General features: G+C 42.6%; 1 protein-coding gene across 2 annotated transcripts; it reads right to left on the bottom strand.

Annotated features, from left to right (window-relative positions):
- Positions 1-5,071: 5,071 nt before the first annotated feature.
- Positions 5,072-8,918, bottom strand: LOC136516845 (OVARIAN TUMOR DOMAIN-containing deubiquitinating enzyme 12-like). 2 transcript variants are annotated; one of them, XM_066510339.1, is made up of 11 exons: positions 8,647-8,918; positions 8,015-8,441; positions 7,752-7,918; positions 7,557-7,630; positions 7,294-7,348; positions 7,135-7,209; positions 6,871-6,944; positions 6,463-6,511; positions 5,707-5,791; positions 5,414-5,518; positions 5,072-5,336 (listed from the first exon to the last, which is right to left on the bottom strand). In XM_066510339.1, the coding sequence occupies exons 2-11, from the start codon at positions 8,376-8,378 to the stop codon at positions 5,290-5,292; spliced, it is 1,095 nt and encodes a 364-aa protein (XP_066366436.1). In that variant the 5' UTR covers positions 8,379-8,441; positions 8,647-8,918; the 3' UTR covers positions 5,072-5,289. The 2 variants fall into 2 exon arrangements, with proteins under 2 accessions (XP_066366436.1, XP_066366437.1); XM_066510340.1 differs by having other exon boundaries at positions 5,414-5,470.
- Between the last annotated feature and the right edge of the window lie 12,155 nt (positions 8,919-21,073).

Raw genomic sequence — 21,073 nt, 5'->3', positions numbered from 1 at the left:
CAGGGAAAGGAGTTGCACAACTCGGACAACAATCGCACCAATCAGTCCCCCCACTAGTTGTTGGTAATGAATATGGTTCGAATTTAGGATTAATGCATCAAACAAACATACCTCCGGATATCGATTTGGATCACCTTGGTGAATTTATTGAAGAGACTGGTCTCAACCTTTACCATATGTTTGGTGATGGAAACATTGAGAGTGCGGCGGAGGTTGATATTTGGAAGAAAAAAATTGTACTAGGCCAGAGTCTATACAACCCTCAAGCCTTAGGTGATCTGGGGACGCAAATGTACCTGCTAAATAAGTGGTACATGCAGGCGTCTACCGGTGGATACTTCTGCGTTGGTGTCAGAATTAGAGACGAACATTGGTTCTGTGGCGATGATGTTATGTATGTTGACTTTACAGAATTTCATCAACTATGCCACCTGACCTCTCTGGACAAAGTTATCATTAGCTGCTATTGCCTGTAAGTAATAATTCTTTCGATCTATTATTAAACTCATCATATGTGTGTATATGCATATAAATTATCCTAACAAGTACTATATATATGCAGATTTACAATGACAGAGTGCAGAAAGAAAGGCTGCAATGAAATTGGTTTTGTTGATCCCCATATAGTATTCAAAGACCCAGTTACTCCAAAGCCTAATTGGAAGTCTGAGTCAGAGAGTAACCTCATGAACTTCTTAGTGAACCAACGCCATAAGAAGGATATACTCTTTCCCTACAACTTTAAGTGAGTGTTAATAATGTCGATCATCATTAATGGTTCATATGTTGATTCTAGTTAATTAATGAGTGTTATGCATTATATCCTATAAACACATGCAGCAATCACTGGATATTGATGGACATCGATCTGGTGAAAAGTCACTTGATAATCTATGACTCGATGAGAAAACCACAACAAGACTACCAAGATATGATAGATATTATCTAGAGGTAATTTCGGTATCTCTAGCAACTATATATACACACAAACATGATGATTAACTATATCTGATGACGTGGCAAATTTTTTATTGGGCAGTGTTTGGAAAACCTTATTGAGAAGCAACACATGGAAAAATGCAAAGCGCCACTGAATGTAATCCCTTTGAAAGTAAGTCCCCTAAATCGCATCATCTTTATTAATTAAACATATAGCTTTCACCGGATCACCAGATTGGATGATAAATCTTTTTCTCGTAAAGTGGTGTCTGAGGCAGGAATAGGGGAACAACTACTGTGGTTACTATGTTTGCAAGTTTATCAAGGAGCTCTCCCAAAGAACTCCTACAAAGAGACTCAAAGTACGTTAAAAATACACTATATATTTATTTAATTATTATTATTGATTGTGTTACTATGTCTTTATATATATATGTATGTACATATATTAATTTATTTTCCTTTAATTCAAACATGTAGGCTCTATGGTTGGAGGAAAAGGTCATACGACAAGACTAGATCAAAGCAATTCAAGAGTTTATAGCCGGATTTTTTAATGACCAGGTCATCGATTCCAATGGCGAGTTCTACTTCGACCCAACACTGCCATGGAAGCCAAGCTAGAGGATGAGAGGAAAATTGTTATATCACAACAACTGTAAAATACACATATGCATGCATGCATGTAAATATATATATATGATGCATGCATGCATATACATACATATATATATATATATATATATAGTTCTATGCTTGAATTGTGTCATTTAATACGTTCATTGTGCTTGAACCGAAACATACTAATACGACTTCGAAAACCTATTTTGAAAAGAAAACAAAAAAATGAAAAGAAAAGAAAAAAGAAAAAAAATAACCTTTAGTCCCGGTTGGTATTACCAACCGGGACTAAAGGGTGCCGGCCTCGTGGCATGTCAGGAGGCACCTTTAGTCCCGGTTGGTGCTACCCACCGGGACTAAAGGTCCCCCTTTAGTTCCGGTTCCTGACCCAGGACTAAAGGACCCCCCTTTAGTCCCGGATGCTTGCTCCCGGGTGGGGAACCAGGACTAGAGGGGGTTCCCCACTGGGAGTAAAGGCCGTCTCTGTACCAGTGTACTCTCTCCACTTTACAATGGCATGGTCCCTAGCCTCCCCCGCGTGGTCCGACGCGGTGAGCGGTGGCACTGGCGATAGCGCCGGCCACCTAGGACCCATGCTAACCTAGCTAAGAGGCCAAATCTCACCAAGGGGTCAACGCGAGGCGATGGGCGGCAGTTGCACGAGCTGAGACGCCATAGAAGGACCTCTCCACGACGGCGGGCACCCTACGACAATGGCGACGACGTTTAGGTGAGCCGCAACAACAACAAGGCAGTAGGGGTAGTGGGTGAGCAACGACGACTCTCCAGTGACCTATCTAAGGTGCTGGCTTGGCCGAAGATGACCCAATCGAGGTTGGCCACGTGTGTGCTGCGAGGTGAACGGCGAACCGCAAAGGCACGACCGCGTCAGCGGCGAGGAGGCGGCACTAAAGCTACGACTAGCGTGCACACGACGAAGAGGATTCTAGGTGGGGCTAGTGGTACGGTCAATTCGACGCGAGATGGCGAGGTTGGAGCTGGCCACGATGAGGTGGGCTAGGCCTTAATGGGAGCAAAGCTCCAAAATTGGAGCTCGGCCTGGCCATAATCAAGGCGGGTGGGGCGGTCGACAAGAGGACATAAAGGCAGAGACGCGAGCATGAGGAATTGATGAGACGTGCACGCTCTCTGGCTCACTGTGACCGCGACTCGACGGCGGCGGAAAGCAGAGGGAGAAAGAGAGAAATAGGGCGCGACAAGTGGGCTCGATTCATTCTCGCCTTGGTGGGACGCGAGCGGTTGTGGCCGAGGGACCTACGTCCAAGCACGAGGGGACGAGCGTGAGCGTCCGTGACCGGCCATGGCCCGCGCGCAGCAGCGCCATTAATAGCGTGACGATGGCGTGCACGGCCACGTGCGGACGGCACCCAACCGGACCAGGGAGGGGGCAGCGTGATGCAGCGAGCAGACACGAGTACGGGAGTGACACGACGGCAGCGACAGCATCGCGACATGAGGTAGTAGTGGGCGGACACGACCGCAGCGACAATGCGGCCGCGGCGGCAGCGCGAGGCTGGGCAGCAGGGCGCGGGGCCAGCGGCTCGCTGCGGCCGGCCTCGGCCAAGCCCAGGCGGCCCAACTGACCTAGCGTGGCGGCGCAGGGTGACCGCGCAAGATGCGACCATATGCGCGGCGTGGGGAGGCCACGCGGTGACCGCGCACCCGACGCCAACCAACCCGAGACAAGTACGCGCACGAATATTAAAGCGCTGATCACGGCCAAACCGTTGCTCCTAAACCTAAACCGGCTTCACTACACTCCAGATGGCATATGTAACTACTAAATCGAATCATAGCACTACACCACTCCTTAACCCAATCTCTCCAAATAAATTGCTAAACATAGCAGCATCTAGCTGTTGACAGACTCGAAAATTTTCTAAGTTTTGAACTGAACTTGATTTCAATTTGCGATTTCTAGGCTACTGTACAAAGCAATATTATTTTTCAAAAGCAAATATTTCATTGTCATCTACAAAGTTTGTACTTCAAACTTTATTTAAGTATCACACACATGTTCTATAGTATTTTTGCTTAATAAAAATTGATTTTAAACCCTACTTGATATGCATGAACCATCGAACCAACATTCGTTTAGCATTTTTATTGATCATTTTGAGTTACAGAAATTGATCTACACACTTCACCACATGCATTAACACACAAGTATGATGCTCATGACATGTTTTAGTAGATGATTAATGAGGTAACACCGAGGGTGTTACACATACCATAGTATTCCAAATATCATTTCCGATTGTTATGCAGGAATACACTAAGAAACCATAGCTCGTGGCACAGGACAAAGTCCCCAATTACAAAAGAATGCCGCGACCATCTCAAAGGCGTTTTAATTCATATTCTATTTCGAATTTGAGTATAAGAAAAGCCGTACTACAAAGGGGATACAATCCACAAGCTTCAATGTGTAACTAAGTGCTCAAATGCCCACCTAAAATATCCTCCAAACCTTAGCCTTGGCAGCAAACCTTTCACTCTTTACTTTGTGGCTGCTAGGCTGGAGCGGCATTGCCGTGACTTGTTTTGTGACCGTTGGAGAGAACGGGTATTACCTCGTCCCCTTCCTCCTTCAACGGTTATCTTGACCATTCTTCTTCCTTGTGCTTCAAAACAGCTTTCTCTCTCACACACACTCCATTGGAGGCTCCCAAGCTTCTCCCTTGCATTTCTTGCAAATCCTTCACCCCTGACAGCAGCCCTGATCCTTCGACAAAAGTGGAAGACTCGGTCAGAGATTCTTGTTCGATCGTTGGGTGAAGTTTAGTGGAAGTGCGAAATTACACATGTGCCTCTCTTATATCTTTCTCTCCATGCGCCGGAGCTCAAAAACAATCTAGAGTGTTCAGTGCAGCATGAGGTAAGTTGGTTTTCCAAATGCATGCGGTGTTTATTATTGATGGGGCCCTTCGAAAAATCTGATTTGAACTCTATGATTACATTAATTTTGGGACAAGATTTAAACTACAGGATCATTTACTTTGTGAGATGGAGGGAGTAGAGATGCATTAGGACATATTGGGAAAAAAAAAGAAAAAAGTGCATTGGAAACTAAGAATGAAAACTATTTTAGGACAATTTTTTTTGAATCATAAAACGCCAACTATTTTGGGATGGAGTATTTATTTATTTATTTCAGTCTTGCAAAAGCTCACTATATTTATTTATTCGTCTTATAGGCCGATTGAATAAGAATAAAGCTGGGCATACAATCACATGACATCTTATTGATGAATTAATAGAAATTCCTCATCCGTGAGACTGGCAGCCATTTGACGATGAAATAAAGTTAACGTCATCAACATATACGTACGCATTATTTGTCTGATGATGATAATATGATGATATTTCCAAGAACAAAAGAATGAGCGTGTGCCTATCACAAGAAGACCGGAAAAGGAACTAACGATGGCAAATGAATCAATGAATGACCCTCCCTCCCTCCCTCCCTCCCTCCCTCCCTGTACAAATGGGATAGTATCATCTACTACGTACAGTACTGTACATGTCTCCCCTATGGCTATGGCAATGGCAATGGCAATGCAGTGCCGTCCGGGCGCAAGCCGCAACCACCCATGGCCTCCGCGTCGTCATAAGTCAGTCACATAGCCCAACAGAAAGGCCCCTTGTTTGTTAGCTGCTCGGGATCCCTAGCTGCTCTAATCTTCTTCCTGCTCCTGGGAATGCTAGCTAGAAGGGCCACCAGCTTTTCTTTTTGTTCTCCAAAACCGGCAACTCTGCAGCAACAGATAAAAATGATGAAATCAAACACTCAACAAACATGGTCAACATACTAAATGGTGACATCTAATACCTCCTTCCGGATATATGGAGTTGTAGTGCACCTCAGCCCAAAAACTCAAGCATATAACTGCACGACAAGACTCCAGGAGTTTAGATAGCCAAAACATGCTCACTTCTGCTCATCAACAAAAGCAACCATGGAGAAATATGCCCAAGAAAAAAAAACTTTGCTTAGGCAAACAATACTCAAATTTTGATGTGATGGCAGGCACCTAAGTTTCACATGAAGTCAATAAAATTTTGTTGAATCTAGTATTCCAGTATATAAACTCGATAACAACCATATTAGAAAACAAACATTACCTCTTCTGGATTTCTCAACAACAGGAAGAATCTCAATGTAACATGTATCTCTGAATGATGTCAGGATGAAGATCTTTACACCATACTGCAAAAGCCAGTGCATGCACTTGAGTTTCATATCATATATACACAAATACAATAAAATAGACCAATAGTAGTCCAAGAAAAATAAAAGACAGACAGACTCCTTTGAAAAGTTTTTTGTCCAATGAAAGAAATTCTAATATACTCCTAGTTCTCATACTAGGCACCAGCCATGCAATGCAATTCTGACAACGCCGACCAATCAGCTTGCAAACCCATAACAGAGACAGCATGCTAGCAGAAGAAACCAAATTGTATAAGATACTTGAAACAACAGGAATGTTGGACAGAAAGATCAACCAATTGCAGAGTAACATCATCGCTAGTTTAACTTTAATCTTATTTGCTGATTGTGCCTGCATTGAAAATAAAAGATGTATATGCTGACCACTTATTTTGCGAGCTTCGCTTTCGGTTACGATTTTTTTTTTTTGTAATTTTGTGTGCACTTATGTACTTTGTATCGTTTTATACCCTATCATAATTGATTAGGCGGAGCTCCTGCCTCTTCCAAATATAACAAGGTATGCTAACCACTGAAGCCAGATTAATTAGCCACTAATGGCAGTGGCACTTGTGAAAGTGGAGGATTTACTTGGGTACCTTTACCAAATATATAGTGTCAGAAGTACATTAACACAACAACAAAAAGGTCAGGAACAAAAAGTTTACCGTGTCTGCAGCAGCCTGCAATGTAACATGGTCACCCCACTCTCCGCTCCTGGTTTGATTGTTTAAGCAAAACAAAATGAGAACGAGCATTTACATTATTATAACCTAAACATTTTATTATAAATAGAAAAAAAAACTCGACCTGCAGGGGGTAAGCCACCCCCGGGCATTGCTGTAAGAGAGAATACCTTCTCATACAGGCCGAGAAAACCCCCGAACCCCTGCCCCATCCTGACACAGGGGCACCGTTGCCCTGTGAGAACCGGGCCGGGCCTTTAACCCCAGCCTGAAGTTCGCTCCCACGGGGAGTCGAACTCAGGACCTGAGGAGTGCCGCCGAGGCCACCTAACCAGTTTAGCTAGACACCCTTTGGCTTGATTATAAATACAGAGCAGAACAAATACTCACTTTGACATTTTTCTGAGATATTCCCTGTAATCCATAGGGACATATCCTGCATAAATCTCAGGATGCGATTCAAGCTGCCAGGTGCCAGCAATTTGAAGGGGATCAGAGGGAATACATAGAAATCCAAAAACGAAGGCACGACTGCTAAAAAGGGGCGAAAATACTGGGATGAAGTATGGTAGTAGATATTTACCAATGAAATGCATTTGCATACAGAAGTTCATATATGGCTGAAACAAAACTAGTCTTTTCGGAAATACTAACCTGCTTCACCACATGTTCCCGAACAAATCTGTGATGTTCAGGAGTTCGGTAAAATTGATCTGACAGCGCTCGAAACTGTTAAGAGACCACACAATACAAATAGATACTGTGAGATGGCATCACGCAAAAAGGGGGAAATGATGGATCCTTTACACAAACCTGGCAGTTGCCATCTCCTTTAACCTTGAGATCAACCAAACCGTACAGCACCAACCTTTTGAAAAGAAAGAAATTATATTCGAGTTAAATGACAAAACTATCACAATACTGACACAGCATAGGTTATTTCAGGTAAGCAATTATATCCACTGACAGCATCGATTTGTGTTGGTAACATTTTTCAAATGTTTTATCTACTACTATGGCACATGGGCTCTGTGATGACTGTCTGACACATACAGCCTAAGCTTTGGTTTACCTACCTGTCAAGAAGTCTTTGATGATCTGAAATGGCTTCATCAACAGAAGGAATCTCTCCATTTATTTTAGGAACATGCTGTGACAGCAAAAGGAACAGATTATCAAAACCCTCACGGTAAGCCTTGAGAATGCAGATAGTAGTAGATGTAACTTGCATGTTGAAGCACGAGGAAGCGAAGTGACTTGGTAGTACTTACAGGAACAGGAACCATGTTGTTCAACCTTTTGCCCACTTCACCGTCAAGGACAGAGAAGTCATCCATGAGCTCTATCAAGCATGCCTGGCTGTCCTGGACAGTATTACCATCTCCAGGGCTTGAGCAGGTGCTGAAAGGTTCCTCCCTGGTCCCCGCTTCTTGAGAAGCTGGAGGAGGTATAACACTTAATAATAATAATACAAGCAAAGGATGGATGCAGTAGAAAGGGATATTATTTTTGAAAATGAATAGAAGGGTCATACATGATTCTACAAGGACGGCACGTGGGCGAAGCCATTGCTGCGTGAGAACAGCAGAATGTTGTTGATCGTCAGCTGTGCTGGTTGCCCCGGATGCTTCGGCGAGGGCGACATGGGACAATTCTTCCTGAAGGGCTTGCGCGATGACCTCGTCGTTGTCAACCGCATTGTCATGCTCAACCTTGATCTCAACAGAGTTTGAGCTACCCATGTCTCCGGTGGGCTGATCAAGAGGGCGAACAAAGGCTGTACAAGGTGTGGTAGGGGTGGTTTGGGTGCGATTATCAGCAGAGTAGCCAGCAGGAGCCGGGAGGAGATGGTGAAGACCCCATCGGATGATGTCCGGGTCTAGTTCGAACAAAACCATGGCTTTCCCTTGATTGATGCAGTCACTAATCCCTTATATATGGTATAGTTGTATTGTCTTCTCCTGTGCAAGTAAAATGGTCGGAAATCATCATCAAAGCGGCATTGCAATCACCTAGGTTTCCTCGAAGAATATACTACTACTATCTCCCCACGAAAAGGAAAGGAAAGGAAAAGAAAAGGAAAGCAAATCGAATTCCCCAATAGCAATAGTGGAAGCAGCATGCAGAAACTCGCGGTGTCGCGCAGAGGAAGAAATCGCATCTTACTTGTGGGTGGGTGGAGAGGAGACAGGAAGGAAGCTTTGCTTTGGATGATGGTTCCGGATCGGTCGCCTGCCACCACGTCCAGGCTCCGGCGTGGCGCCGCCTCTCACGGCCACGGGTAGGGTTCCTTCCTTGGGGGGTGGGGGTTTGGCCGTTTGGGTAGGTTACTTGGATTCGAATCAAGGAAGAGGAAGCCGATCAGGCAATCAATCAAGGAAGAAGATGGGGATCGGATTGGAGAAAAAGAGGAATAGGTTACTTGGATTCCTCCGTCTTTTGGGCCGTGTCGTCGGGTCTACAACGGGCCCAAAACACTTGCGCCTCTTTATTGTAATTTTTATCAATAACTCTTCTTATTCAAAAATATCCTTAATAAAACTCTTTTAGCTTTAAAACTATTGACGTAGTTTAAATTTTGTTTCGTCTCTTGTTAAAACTAATATTTTGCAACATGCACAGAAAAAAAGCACAAACAAAAAAAATAAAAAGGTTGTTGTTTAAGGGAAGAGCGCCATTAATGTGTTAATTTTGTCCACCAATCATGTTACATTGGAACCTTCTCTTGATCTACCTTTGTTACAAGTTAGTTTGACTGCTATTCGTCGTGATAAAGACAAGTTGTGTGTTGGTACTTCGGTTATCTCTATGTCGTAGCTAGTGAATGAAAATGATTCTTTTGTTTTTAACCAAATACTTATGATGAAATAAAAACTTCCCCTCCATCGCTACTGAAAAAGGTGAACTAAAATTGTCAAAAGCGCAAAAGTGGAAAGAACAAAATTGAAAGGTGTTTTCTTTAAATACTTTGGGCTATATTGATTTTAATACTCTACATGATCTAAATAGTATGGAGGATAAATTTGTATGTGCTTATTTGCCATGGTCTTCTAGACATACATATCATTTTATTAGCAAGTATGATTGTAAAGGATAATATATGGTACATCGAATTTACATTTGTTCGGATTTGATATCTTCTTTTGTTGTGCAACGATATGATCAAGTAGAAAGATAGAATAGGTATAATAGTTTCATGTCGAGCCCTCCTAGTTTTGTTTTAAAAAACAGGATAAGTCACAACAAGGTGAGTAATGTTTGCTACTACCTACAACATGTCCTTCAACTAAGATCAAATCGAGGATTGTTTTGCGGTTACGAATGGGGGTATAATGAGGACATACAACAGTTGGATACAAAGTGAAAAAAACAAGGTCAGAATTTGTTGCTACATAGTATCGTTACTTTAAATATGATTAGGAACAATAATGATGATGTGAGCATACCCCATTTGTCGATGTAACTTAGAGCTCTAATCTCATCGATGATCAAAATTATCTACCCCCGGCCACCTCCATGCTATGTGTTATCTCCTACGAATGTCCCTGGGACGCATGACAGGTACTGGCTACCAAATCTATTCGATCATTACCTGCATGCTCTAGTTTATATATCTGCGGTGCGCACCAGGCCAGATGGCATACATATATTAGGTAGCAAGCTTGAGCTGAGAATTGAAGTGAAGTGAACACCCGGCCTTCTTGGCTTCTACTCCACTGATTATAGCTAGCGGAGAAGGATGGATGGATCATTCCTCCTTTAGCATTTGCATCGGTGTAGCGCTTTCAGGCCGAGAGAGAGAAGGAATGCACTGGTAGAGAACCGAGCTTTACTCCCGGTGGGGAACCCCCTCTAGTCCTAGTTTCCCACCCAGGAGCAAGCATCCGGGACTAAAGGGGGTTCTTTAGTCCCGGGTCAAGAACCGGGACTAAAGGAGGACCTTTAGTCCCGGTAGGTAACACCAACCGGGACTAAAGGTGCCTCCTGACATGCCACGATGGCCGGCACCTTTAGTCCCGGTTGGTAATACGAACCGGGACTAAAGGTTTTTTTTTCTTTTTTCTTTTCTTTTCATTTTTTTGTTTTCTTTTCAAAATAGGTTTTCGAAGTCGTATTGTACGCTGCTAATTATACATTTATACGTGCATATAGTATGTTTTGGTTCAAGCACAATGAACGTATTAAATCACACAATTCAAGCATAGAAATATATATATATATATATATATATATATATATATATATATATATATATATATATATATATATGCATGCATGCATCATATATATATTTACATGCATGCATGCATATGTGTATTTTACATTATATTATTTCATGTGCATATATTACAAAAGATTACATTACAGTTGTTGTGACATAACAAGTTTCCTCTCATCCTCTAGCTTGGCTTCAATGGCAGTGTTGGGTCGAAGTAGAACTCGCCCTTGGAATCGATGACCTGCTCATTAAAAAATCCGGCTATAGACTCTTGAATTGCTTTGATTTGGTCTTGCCGTATGACCTTTTCCTCCAACCATCGAGTCTACAGGTTTGAATTAAAGGAAAATAAATTAATATATGTACATATATATATAAAAAGACATAGTAACACAATCAATAATAATAATTAAATGAATATATAGTGTATTTTTAACGTACTTTGAGTCTCTCTGTAGTTCTTTGGGAGAGCACCTTGATAAACTTGCAAACATAGTAACCACAGTAGTTGTTCCCCTGTTCCTGCCTCAGACACCACTTTACGAGAAAAAGATTTGTCATCCAATCTGGTGATCCAGTGAAAGCTATATGTTTAATTAATAAAGATGATGCGATTTAGGGGACTTACTTTCAAAGGGATTACATTCAGTGGCGCTTTGCATTTTTCCATGTGTTGCTTCTCAATAAAGGTTTTCCAAACACTGCCCAATAAAAAATTTGCCATGTCATCAGATATAGTTAATCATCATGTTTGTGTGTATATATAGTTGATAGAGATCCCGAAATTACCTCTGGATAATATCTATCATATCTTGGTAGTCTTGTTGTGGTTTTCTCATCGAGTCATAGATTATCAAGTGACTTTTCACCAGATCGATGTCCATCAATATCCAGTGATTGCTGCATGTGTTTATAGGATATAACGCATAACACTCATTAATTAACTAGAATCAACATATGAGCCATTAAGGATATGATCGACATGATTAACACTCACTTGAAGTTATAGGGAAAGAGTATATCCTTCTTGTGGCGTTGGTTCACTAAGAAGTTCATGAGGTTACTCTCTGACTCAGACTTCCAATTAGTCTTTGGAGTAATTGGGTCTTTGAATACTATATGGGGATCAACAAAACCAATTTCATCGCAGCCTTCCTTTCTGAGCTCTGTCATTGTAAATCTGCATATATATAGTACTTGTTAGGATAATTTATATGCATATACACACATATGATGAGTTTAATAATAGATCGAAAGAATTATTACTTACAGGCAATAGCAGCTAATGATAACTTTGTCCAGAGAGGTCAGGTGGCATAGTTGATGAAATTCTGCAAAGTCAACATACATAACATCATCGCCACGAAACCAATGTTCGTCTCTAATTCTGACACCAATGCAGAAGTCTCCACTGGTAGACGCCTGCATGTACCACTTGTTTAGCAGGTATATTTGCGTCCCCAGATCAGATAAGGCTTGAGGGTTGTATAGACTCTGGCCTAGTACAAATTTTTTCTTCCAAATATCAACCTCCGCCGCACTCTCAATGTTTCCATCACCAAACATCTGATAAAGGTCGAGACCAGTCTCATCAAGAAATTCACCAAGGTGATCCAAATCGACATCCGGAGGTATGTTTGCCTGATGCATTAATCCTAAATTCGAACCATATTCATTACCAACAACTAGCGGGGGGATTGATTGGTGCGGTTGTTGTCCGAGTTGGGCAACTCCTTTCCCTGCCCGCTTCTTTTTCTGTGCCGCCTCAATTGACTTGGTGAGAGTGCGGTCATAGTCTGATAACGTTGATTTGGACGGCTTACGAGATTCCCGCTGTTGTTGCTGGTAAGTAGTCACCTTTTTTCTTAAAATATCTAGAGCTACGAAGAAGTACAATTTCTCTGGGTTTCTCCTTGCTTCTTGATTCATTTTAAGTTTGTCATAGAATCTAGACATGTCTTTTTTATATGCATCAGTTTCTTCTTCCTTCTCTTTAGATATTATTTTGGGAATAGCCCTTGGTTTCACGGTGGCTTTCTTTGCAGGCGGGGACTGGTTCTTCGTTTGAGGGGCTGGCCTCTTGCTAGGCTTCTTGGTAGGCGAGGGCGAGGGAGGCGTTGGAGACCTCCTTGGAGGTGTTTGGCAGCGGCGTTGGAGACCTCCTTGGAGGTGGCGACTGCGGCGTTGGAGACCTCCTTGGAGATGGTGTGGATGCAGCCTCGTCTTCCAACACAATGTCATCGTACAGAGCACTATGATGAACTGGCGATTGAACAATTGGATTTAGGTTGGGGGAGGATCTGCTACAAAAAAAGGAATGACATATTATTATGAGCAGATTGTTAATTATTTAAGCCAATACAAATTAATGATGTAGTGTTTTCATCCGCACGTACCTATGGTGAGGTAGTTCAGGAGGAGGTGGAGCCGACATCCCTGGAATGTTGATGTAGCGCTTGCGCCATAGAATGAATGTCTTCTCCGCTTCTCCTAGAGTCTTCTCGCCATCACCTCCAGGAATGTCAAGAGGCAAATCACTAAAACCTTTTTCAGCTTTATCTACCGAGATGGTAGCATATCCTTCTTGGATTATATTCCCATGAATCCTTGGTGTCTTGGTTCGGTCGATAGGATTAATAAGACCGATAGCCACCTTGATTGTGGAATTCTCCTTCGAAATGTGTAGCTCACACGTTGTACAAGGTTCAGTGACGTTATCCACAGGGAAGCGCAGTCCTGTGTCCCCTTGATTTGGTATCTCCGTGGAAGCGCAGCTGCTTTTCAACTGAACAGATTGGCTAATGTTGATTCCTGGCTCTGATGCCTGCTTGCTTGCACTCACTGCTATTTGCACTTGCCTTCTGATTTCCTCCTGCATTCTCGCTTCAAGGTTTTTTTCCTGCTCCTGTGCTTCACGCACCGCTTCCTCCAACCTCTGGAGCCGCTGTGCCTCTTCTTCCTTCTTTCTCTAGCGACTTCTGTAGGAAGGTCTGTCCTGAGGGAATCCATGCTCCCACGAGACACTTCCTTTGTCTCTAGTTCGGCCACCATGTTCAATAGTCCCGATGGCGTATGTCAGCTCATCCTTCTCTCTGTTGGGCCTGAACGCACCACTAGCAGTAGCTCTCTGAGCATAAAACAATCTTTCTGCTGCTTCTTGCAGTCTTGCGCCATAAACGCACTTCCCTGTCTCCTAGTCTAGTGTTCCCCTATGACCGAAAAACCAATTCTTTGCACGTTCTCCCCACTCGAGTGATTCTGGTCTGATACCCTTGGCAAGAAGGTCTGCTTCCATTTTGTTCCACTTCTTAATGGTAGTCGGGTAGCCACCTGATCCCAAGGTATGGTGGTATGTCTTCTGTTGGGCATTACGTTGGTTCTTTATCACCCGACTCATACCCTCTTCTGAAGTCTTGTACTGTACAAACTCATCCCAATAGGGCCTCTGCTTTGAGATCAGGCCTGGGACAGTAAAATCTGGTGCTATGTTCTTCTTGACATACGTCGTGTATAGGTGTTTCTTCCAAGTCTGAAACTGGGTGGCCATCTTCTTCATTGCCCAATCCCTAACTCGCTCCTTCAATTCATCACCATCTATTATATCATCATAACCATCTGTTTGGAGCGTGAAATGTACCAAGACATCATTCCAAATTAACGCCTTGTCACGATCGGAGACAAAACTGATATGAGGAGCATTGGTCTTCTTCTTCCATTCATGGGTACTAATCGAGAGCCGGTCCCGTACAAGGTAACCACAGTGGTGCACAAATTTCATTTTATTCGGCCCCCCGGTTCTCCTGTATCCATATTGAACTCCGAGATGATGAAGCGGCCCTCCAATGGCTTTTTGGGACCTCGAACATTTTTACTCTTCGTTGTAGTTGTTGATGTCGATCCAGAGGGCTACAAAACATAAACATTATTTTTAATGTCATGAGCACACATAAGACATATGATAATATATATAGCTAATAATAAAAAATATATACTTGGCCAATATGTTGTTGCTCATTTTGTTCAAGAGCTAAGTACTGACTCCCGTCATCTGCATCCTCTTGCACGTTATTTTTAGCACCATCATTGCCGGCAACTTGAGTGCCAGTGTTGATCAAATTCATCATCAACTCCTCCTCATCCATGTTTCTCGGGTCGGCCATCTAGCTTCAAAAAACAAAACCAATATATAGTACGTCAAATCTTTGCTTACATGCGTAAAATTTATGAACAATATGCATTATTAAATCTTGCCCCTCGGTCACGGACGCAATTCGCCACACTAGGACGAACTACGTCGGTACTAGGGCGAATTAGGGCTATACATAAACGGCCGAGGGCAAATTGCGTCGGTGACTAGGGCGAACCACGTCGGTGACATCAACAGCGTGGTTTGCCCTGGTGTGATTGTTTAGCATTAACGATAACGATAATACGAATGTTGATCAACTAGGCCACGAGAAAGGGCGGTGTGACAAGAGTGGCGGTGCTCCACTCCGCCGTATATATGTCTGTACACATGGGTGAACGAGGGCGGCGGTGCTCCACCGTATACATAGAAACACATGGACGAACGAGGGCGGCGGTGCTCCGCGACGTATATATACATGCATATGAATACAAATGACGTATATATACATGTCGGCGCGGTGGCCGATGTGCTGACGACGACGACGTGAGGTGGGCCGGCGTGCTGACGACGACGACGACGTGAGGCGGGCCGGGGCGGTGTCGATGCGTGATGTTGTGATCCTATGTACCATGTGAACCATGTTGTCATTCATCATATGAGAAAATTCTATGTTAATAATGTAAGTATAAGTCATTATGAAATGTAAGTATCAAAATTGAGTTCCTATTTGACCATTATATATCCTACAACAAATCCTTCAAAAAAAAAAGACCCTACATGAATATATTTGGATAAAATTTCGTTAACAAACATTGATCTATGAAGATAGAAAAAATTCTTCTATTGAAACTGCATCTTGGAATAATAGCATATCATATAGTGATGAATATATGGCGGTTGATGGGCTGGATCATTTTCAGCTTTAGTGACAACGACAATGGTTTCCAAATAATATATAGCGTGTTTATTATACAAGCCATGGATTTACATCGATCTAATTAATTTCTAAAGTAATTTCATTGGTGGTCCTTAATTAAACTTGTCATGAGTTCAGGTCCTAGTGATCTTAAAATGTATTTTAGTACCATAAAATGCAGTTTTTGATACTCTAAACTTGCTAATTTATCCATATAATATCCAAATATTCAAAACTTGCGTTAAGATATGGTTTTGAGATGTGAGCTTGACAACTCCATCTTTCTCTCTTTGGCCTCGCTCGCTGCATAGCAGCTACCTGCAGCCTGCTGCTGCTTTGGCTGCAAAAATGAACTAAACTCTACTGTAGGCAGAACTAGAAACAGCTGCAGCCACAGCCCAATAATCACAGCTGATCAGGTTTTTTATTTCAAATCATTTAGAGTTCCAAATATTCATTTTTGGTTCCTAGATTTTGTGATTCAAAATTTGGAATTTTTAATCGACCTCGAGCGTTGACATGGCTTACAACAAAGTTGTAGTTTTCGACGTGATCTATAACTCGGCAGTGGAGGGCTCGGGCGAATGTACAAAGAGATCGACGAACATATCACCTCGAGCTCGGTAGTGGAGGGCCTCGGGCGCGGTGGGGCCACGGGCGCGGTGGAGGGCCTCGGGCGCGGAGGAGGGCGTGGTGGAGGGGCACGGGCGCGCGCGGAGGAGGGGCACGGGCACGCGCGGTGGAGGCCGCACAAGGAAGAAGAGGGCGGCGCCGGTGTCATGGAAGGCGAACGGACGCGGCGCGAGGAAGAAGAGGGCGGCGGTGTTCGACGAGGAAGAAGACGAGCGGATCGATCTGCGCCAGGCGCTGGAGGTTATATATCAGAGAGAATTACTCCCGGTGCCAGCCACCAACCGGGAGTAAAACCCCTTTACTCCCGGTGCGTGTTACCAACCGGGAGTAAAGGTACCTTTACTCCCGGTTGGTAACACGCACCGGGAGTAAAGGATTTTTTTGGCGGGCCACAAAACTGCAGCCCACCTTTACTCCCGGGTGGGCTTCCCACCCGGGAGTAAAGGTGGCCTGCAGTTTCATTTCTCGCATGTTTTAAGCAATAGTCTTGTTAAATACAATAGAAATGCAATAGTTTTTGTTAAATACATAGTAAATTAAATAAAAGGCATAAAATTATTTTGTTAAAAATATGAATTTTCTTTTTATTTATTGCACATAGGAAAAATCTATAACCTAACTTTTTTTATTTTTTGTTAGAATTATAAAACATAATGTAACTAATATTTATTATTTCGTTAATGCAAAAATGTAGTGTTTAATTAAAATTATTAAAACTATTGGTTTTGGACAGGAAATTTGTTTTCACATCATTTTAATGTTAATATTTTAATTTTTCATCACTCAGTATCCTAATTTACCTTTTTGATAGAGAAATCCCACCAAATCAAACATTGATTTCGTTTGAAACATGACATAATAAATATCTGAATTCACAATTATTACATAATATCTCAAACACACACTATATTAAATCACTATATCATCAAGTGGGCACAGCAGTGAACTTCTTCTTTACGTATGTCCCTTGGTTATGATCGCTTCGTAACCATGGAGTGTCATCATCATTTACCAAGATGCTAGGGTCTTTGTTCACTTTGAAGGGCGGAATTCGGTCATCCTTTTCATATTCTTCTGACATGTCCGACTTGTCCTCAATTCCTACGATGACTCTTTTCCCTGAAAGAACTATGTGGCACTTTGGCTCTTTGGTTGAGTCATTATCGTTTTTCCCTCTTTTTGGTTTGGTAGACATATCATTGACATAGAACACCTGATTTACATCCTTGGCAAGAACGAATGGTTCGTCTTTGTACCCAATATTACTAAGGTCTACTGTTGTCATTCCATACTCGTTGTCTACTGTTACCCTGCCTCCGATCACCTTGACCCATTGGCACTTGAACAATGGGATCTTCAAAGTAGGTGCATATTCTAGTTCCCATATTTCATCTATGCGTCCATAATATGTCTGCTTATTCCCATTCGGGTCTGTGGCATCTATGCGGACACCACTGTTTTGGTTGGTACTCCTTTTATCTTGGGCTACTGTGTAGAATATGTTCCCATTTATCTCGTACCCTTTGTATGTGACGATATGCCATGATGGTTGCATAGCCAATATATACAGTTGCTCATGGATGCTCTCATCACCTTGACATTTTTTTCGCAACCAACCGCCGAAAGTTTCCATGTGCTTATGCGTAATCCAAGTTTCAGTCTTCCCTGGAAACTCGGATCGTAAGAGATCCTTGTGTGTCTCAATATACGGATCTACCAAAGAGGAGTCTGTAGAACTGTGTAGTGCGCTTTATTAAAATAATCATCATCCATACCAATATATGTTTTCCTCCCTAGTGTCCCCTTTCCGCTTAGTCTCCCCTCATGTCTCGATTCAGGAACACCAATCGAGTCAAGGTTGGGAATAAAGTCAACACAGAACTCAATGACCTCTTCTGTTCCATAGCCCTTGGCGATGCTTCCTTCTAGGCGAGCACGGTTGTGAACATATTTCTTCAGGACTCCCATGAATCTCTCTAAGGGGAACATGTTGTGTAGGAACACAGGACCGAGAGTGAAAATCTCCTTGACTAGGTGAACTAGGAGGTGTGTCATAATATCAAAGAAGGAAGGAGGGAACACCAACTCAAAGTTGACGAGACATTGAACCACATCATTCTGTAGTTTAGCTAGATTAGTTGGATCAATTGCCTTCTGAGAAATTGCATTGAGGAATGCACATAGCTTCACGGTGGCTAGATGTACATTTGGAGGTAGAATTCCTCTTAATGCAACTGGAAGTAATTGTGTCATAAGAACGTGACAGTCATGGGACTTTAAGTTACAGAATTTCTTCTCTGGCACATTTATAATACCCTTTATATTCGAGGAGAATCCAGATGGTACCTTGATGTTGTTTAAGCATTCAAACATGATTTCCTTCTCCTCTTTGCTTAGAGTGTAGCTAGCAGGACGTAAGTAATGGCGTCCATCATCTGTCTTCTCTGGATGCAGGTTGTCTCTTTCTCTCAAACAACGCAGGTCCTGTCGTGCTTCAAATGTGTCCTTAGGCTTTCCATACACACCCATAAAGCCTAGCAGGTTCACAAAAGATTCTTGGTCAGGTGCATCACGTCGATCGAGCTACGGACCTCCAGGACTTGCCAATAGGGTAGGTCCCAAAATATGGACTTCTTCTTCCACATGGGTGCGTGACCGTTAGCGTCTTTCGGAATAGGTTGGCTTCCATGTCCTTTTCCAAAGACGACTTTCATATCATTGACCATATCGAGTATATCCTCACCGGTTCGGTTGCGAGGCTTGGTCAGGTGGTCTGCCTTCCCTTTAAAATGCTTGCCTTTCTTTCTTACGGGGTGATTTGCAGGAAGAAATCGACGATGGCCAAGGTATATGACCTTTCGACATTTTTTCAAGAATACACCTCTAATATCACCGAAGCAGTGTGTGCATGCATTATATCCCTTGTTTGACTGTCCTAAAAGATTACTTAGAGTAGGCCAATCATTGATTATTATGAACAACAATGCTCGCAGATCAAAGTGTTCCTGTTTGTACTCATCCCACACACGTACACCTTCTTTATTCCACAAAATGAGAAGTTCGTCAATAAGTGGTCTCAGGTACACATCGATGTCATTGCCAGGTTGCTTCGGGCCTTGGATGAGCACAGGCATCATAATGAACTTCCGCTTCATGCATAACCAAGGAGGAATGTTGTAGATACTTAGAGTAATAGGCCAAGTGCTATGACTACTGTTCTGCTCTCCAAAAGGATTGATACCATCTGTACTTAAAGCAAACCTTAAGTTTCTTCCATTATTTGCAAACTCCGAGAATTCTCTGTCGATTGCTCTCCACTGGGACCCATCAGTAGGGTGTCTCAACATATTGTCTACCTTACGGTCTTCTTTCTGCCATCGTAACAATTTTGCATGTTCTTTGTTTCTGAACAGACATTTCAAGCGTGGTATTATAGGAGCATACCACATAACCTTGGCAGGGATTTTCTTATGCGGACGTTCGCCCTCAACATCACCAGGGTCATCTCGCCTGATCTTATACCGCGACGCATGGCATACCGGGCATGCATTCAATTTCTCGTACTCTTTGCCACGGTACAGGATGCAGTCATTAGGACATGCATGTATCTTCTCTATTTCTAGCCCCATAGGACAGACAACTTGTTTTGCTTCGTAGGTAGTGGCGGGCAATTCATTGTACTTTGGAAGCATCTTCTTTTGGATTTTTAGTAACTCTCCAAATCCCTTGTCAGATACACCATTCTTTGCCTTCCATTGCAGCAATTCTAGTGTGGTTCCCAACTTTTTCTACCCTACATCACAAGTTGGGTACAACAATTTCTTGTGATCTTCTAGCATCCGCTCGAACTTGATCTTCTCCTTTTCACTTTCACATTCTCTTTGTGCGTCATGAATGACCTGACAAAGATCATCAGCCGGCTCATCTTCTGCGGCTACCTCTTCTTTAGCTTCTCCCATTGCAGTATCATTGAAGCATGCACCATCAGGAATAATATCATTGTCGTCCCATTGTTCTTCTTCACCTTCTTCCATTACAACACCGGTTTCTCTGTGCTTTGTCCAACAAATATAGTTTGGCATGAAACCCGACTTGAACAAGTGTGAATAAAGAGTCCTTGAGCAAGGATATTCCACCGTATTCTTACATATGGCACATGGGCAGCACATGAAACCGTCGCGTTTGTTTACCTCGGCCGTACGTAACAAAGAATGCACGCCGTCAATGAACTCTTGGGAGCGGCGATCAGCATTATACATCTAATGACGGCTCATCTGCATTACATGACATAAATATCATATTAAAACCTAGATCATAATTAATTATTTATACAACATGCGTGCCACCACAAAAGATACAAATTTATGAAAGCATCGCTACAATGTAGACAATCCCAACTACCACTAAAAGAACTAAAGCTAAAATACATTTCAGGAGCACAAGGATTTCGCGACCAATCTCAACTAAAACAGACAGATCCCCCGATTGTGCAACATCTTTGGGCTTCTTCGGCTGGATCACTGCCTCATTAGCCGCCGTATCTGCCTGTTGTGCAAGATATTTTTGCATGAGTTCAACATACTCTTCCTCCCAAAAGAAGCCTGAACATCGTCCACTGCCATCCCACTGAAATTAAAACAAAAAATTAGAACTTTAATCACAACCATCATGAAAATAGGTATAAACTAACCATAAT

This window comes from Miscanthus floridulus, chromosome 17 (assembly GCF_019320115.1).
Source record: "Miscanthus floridulus cultivar M001 chromosome 17, ASM1932011v1, whole genome shotgun sequence".
Classification (NCBI taxonomy): domain Eukaryota; kingdom Viridiplantae; phylum Streptophyta; class Magnoliopsida; order Poales; family Poaceae; genus Miscanthus; species Miscanthus floridulus.
Note: the sequence above shows the minus strand (reverse complement) of the source record. Positions and strands in the feature narration are given on the sequence as shown.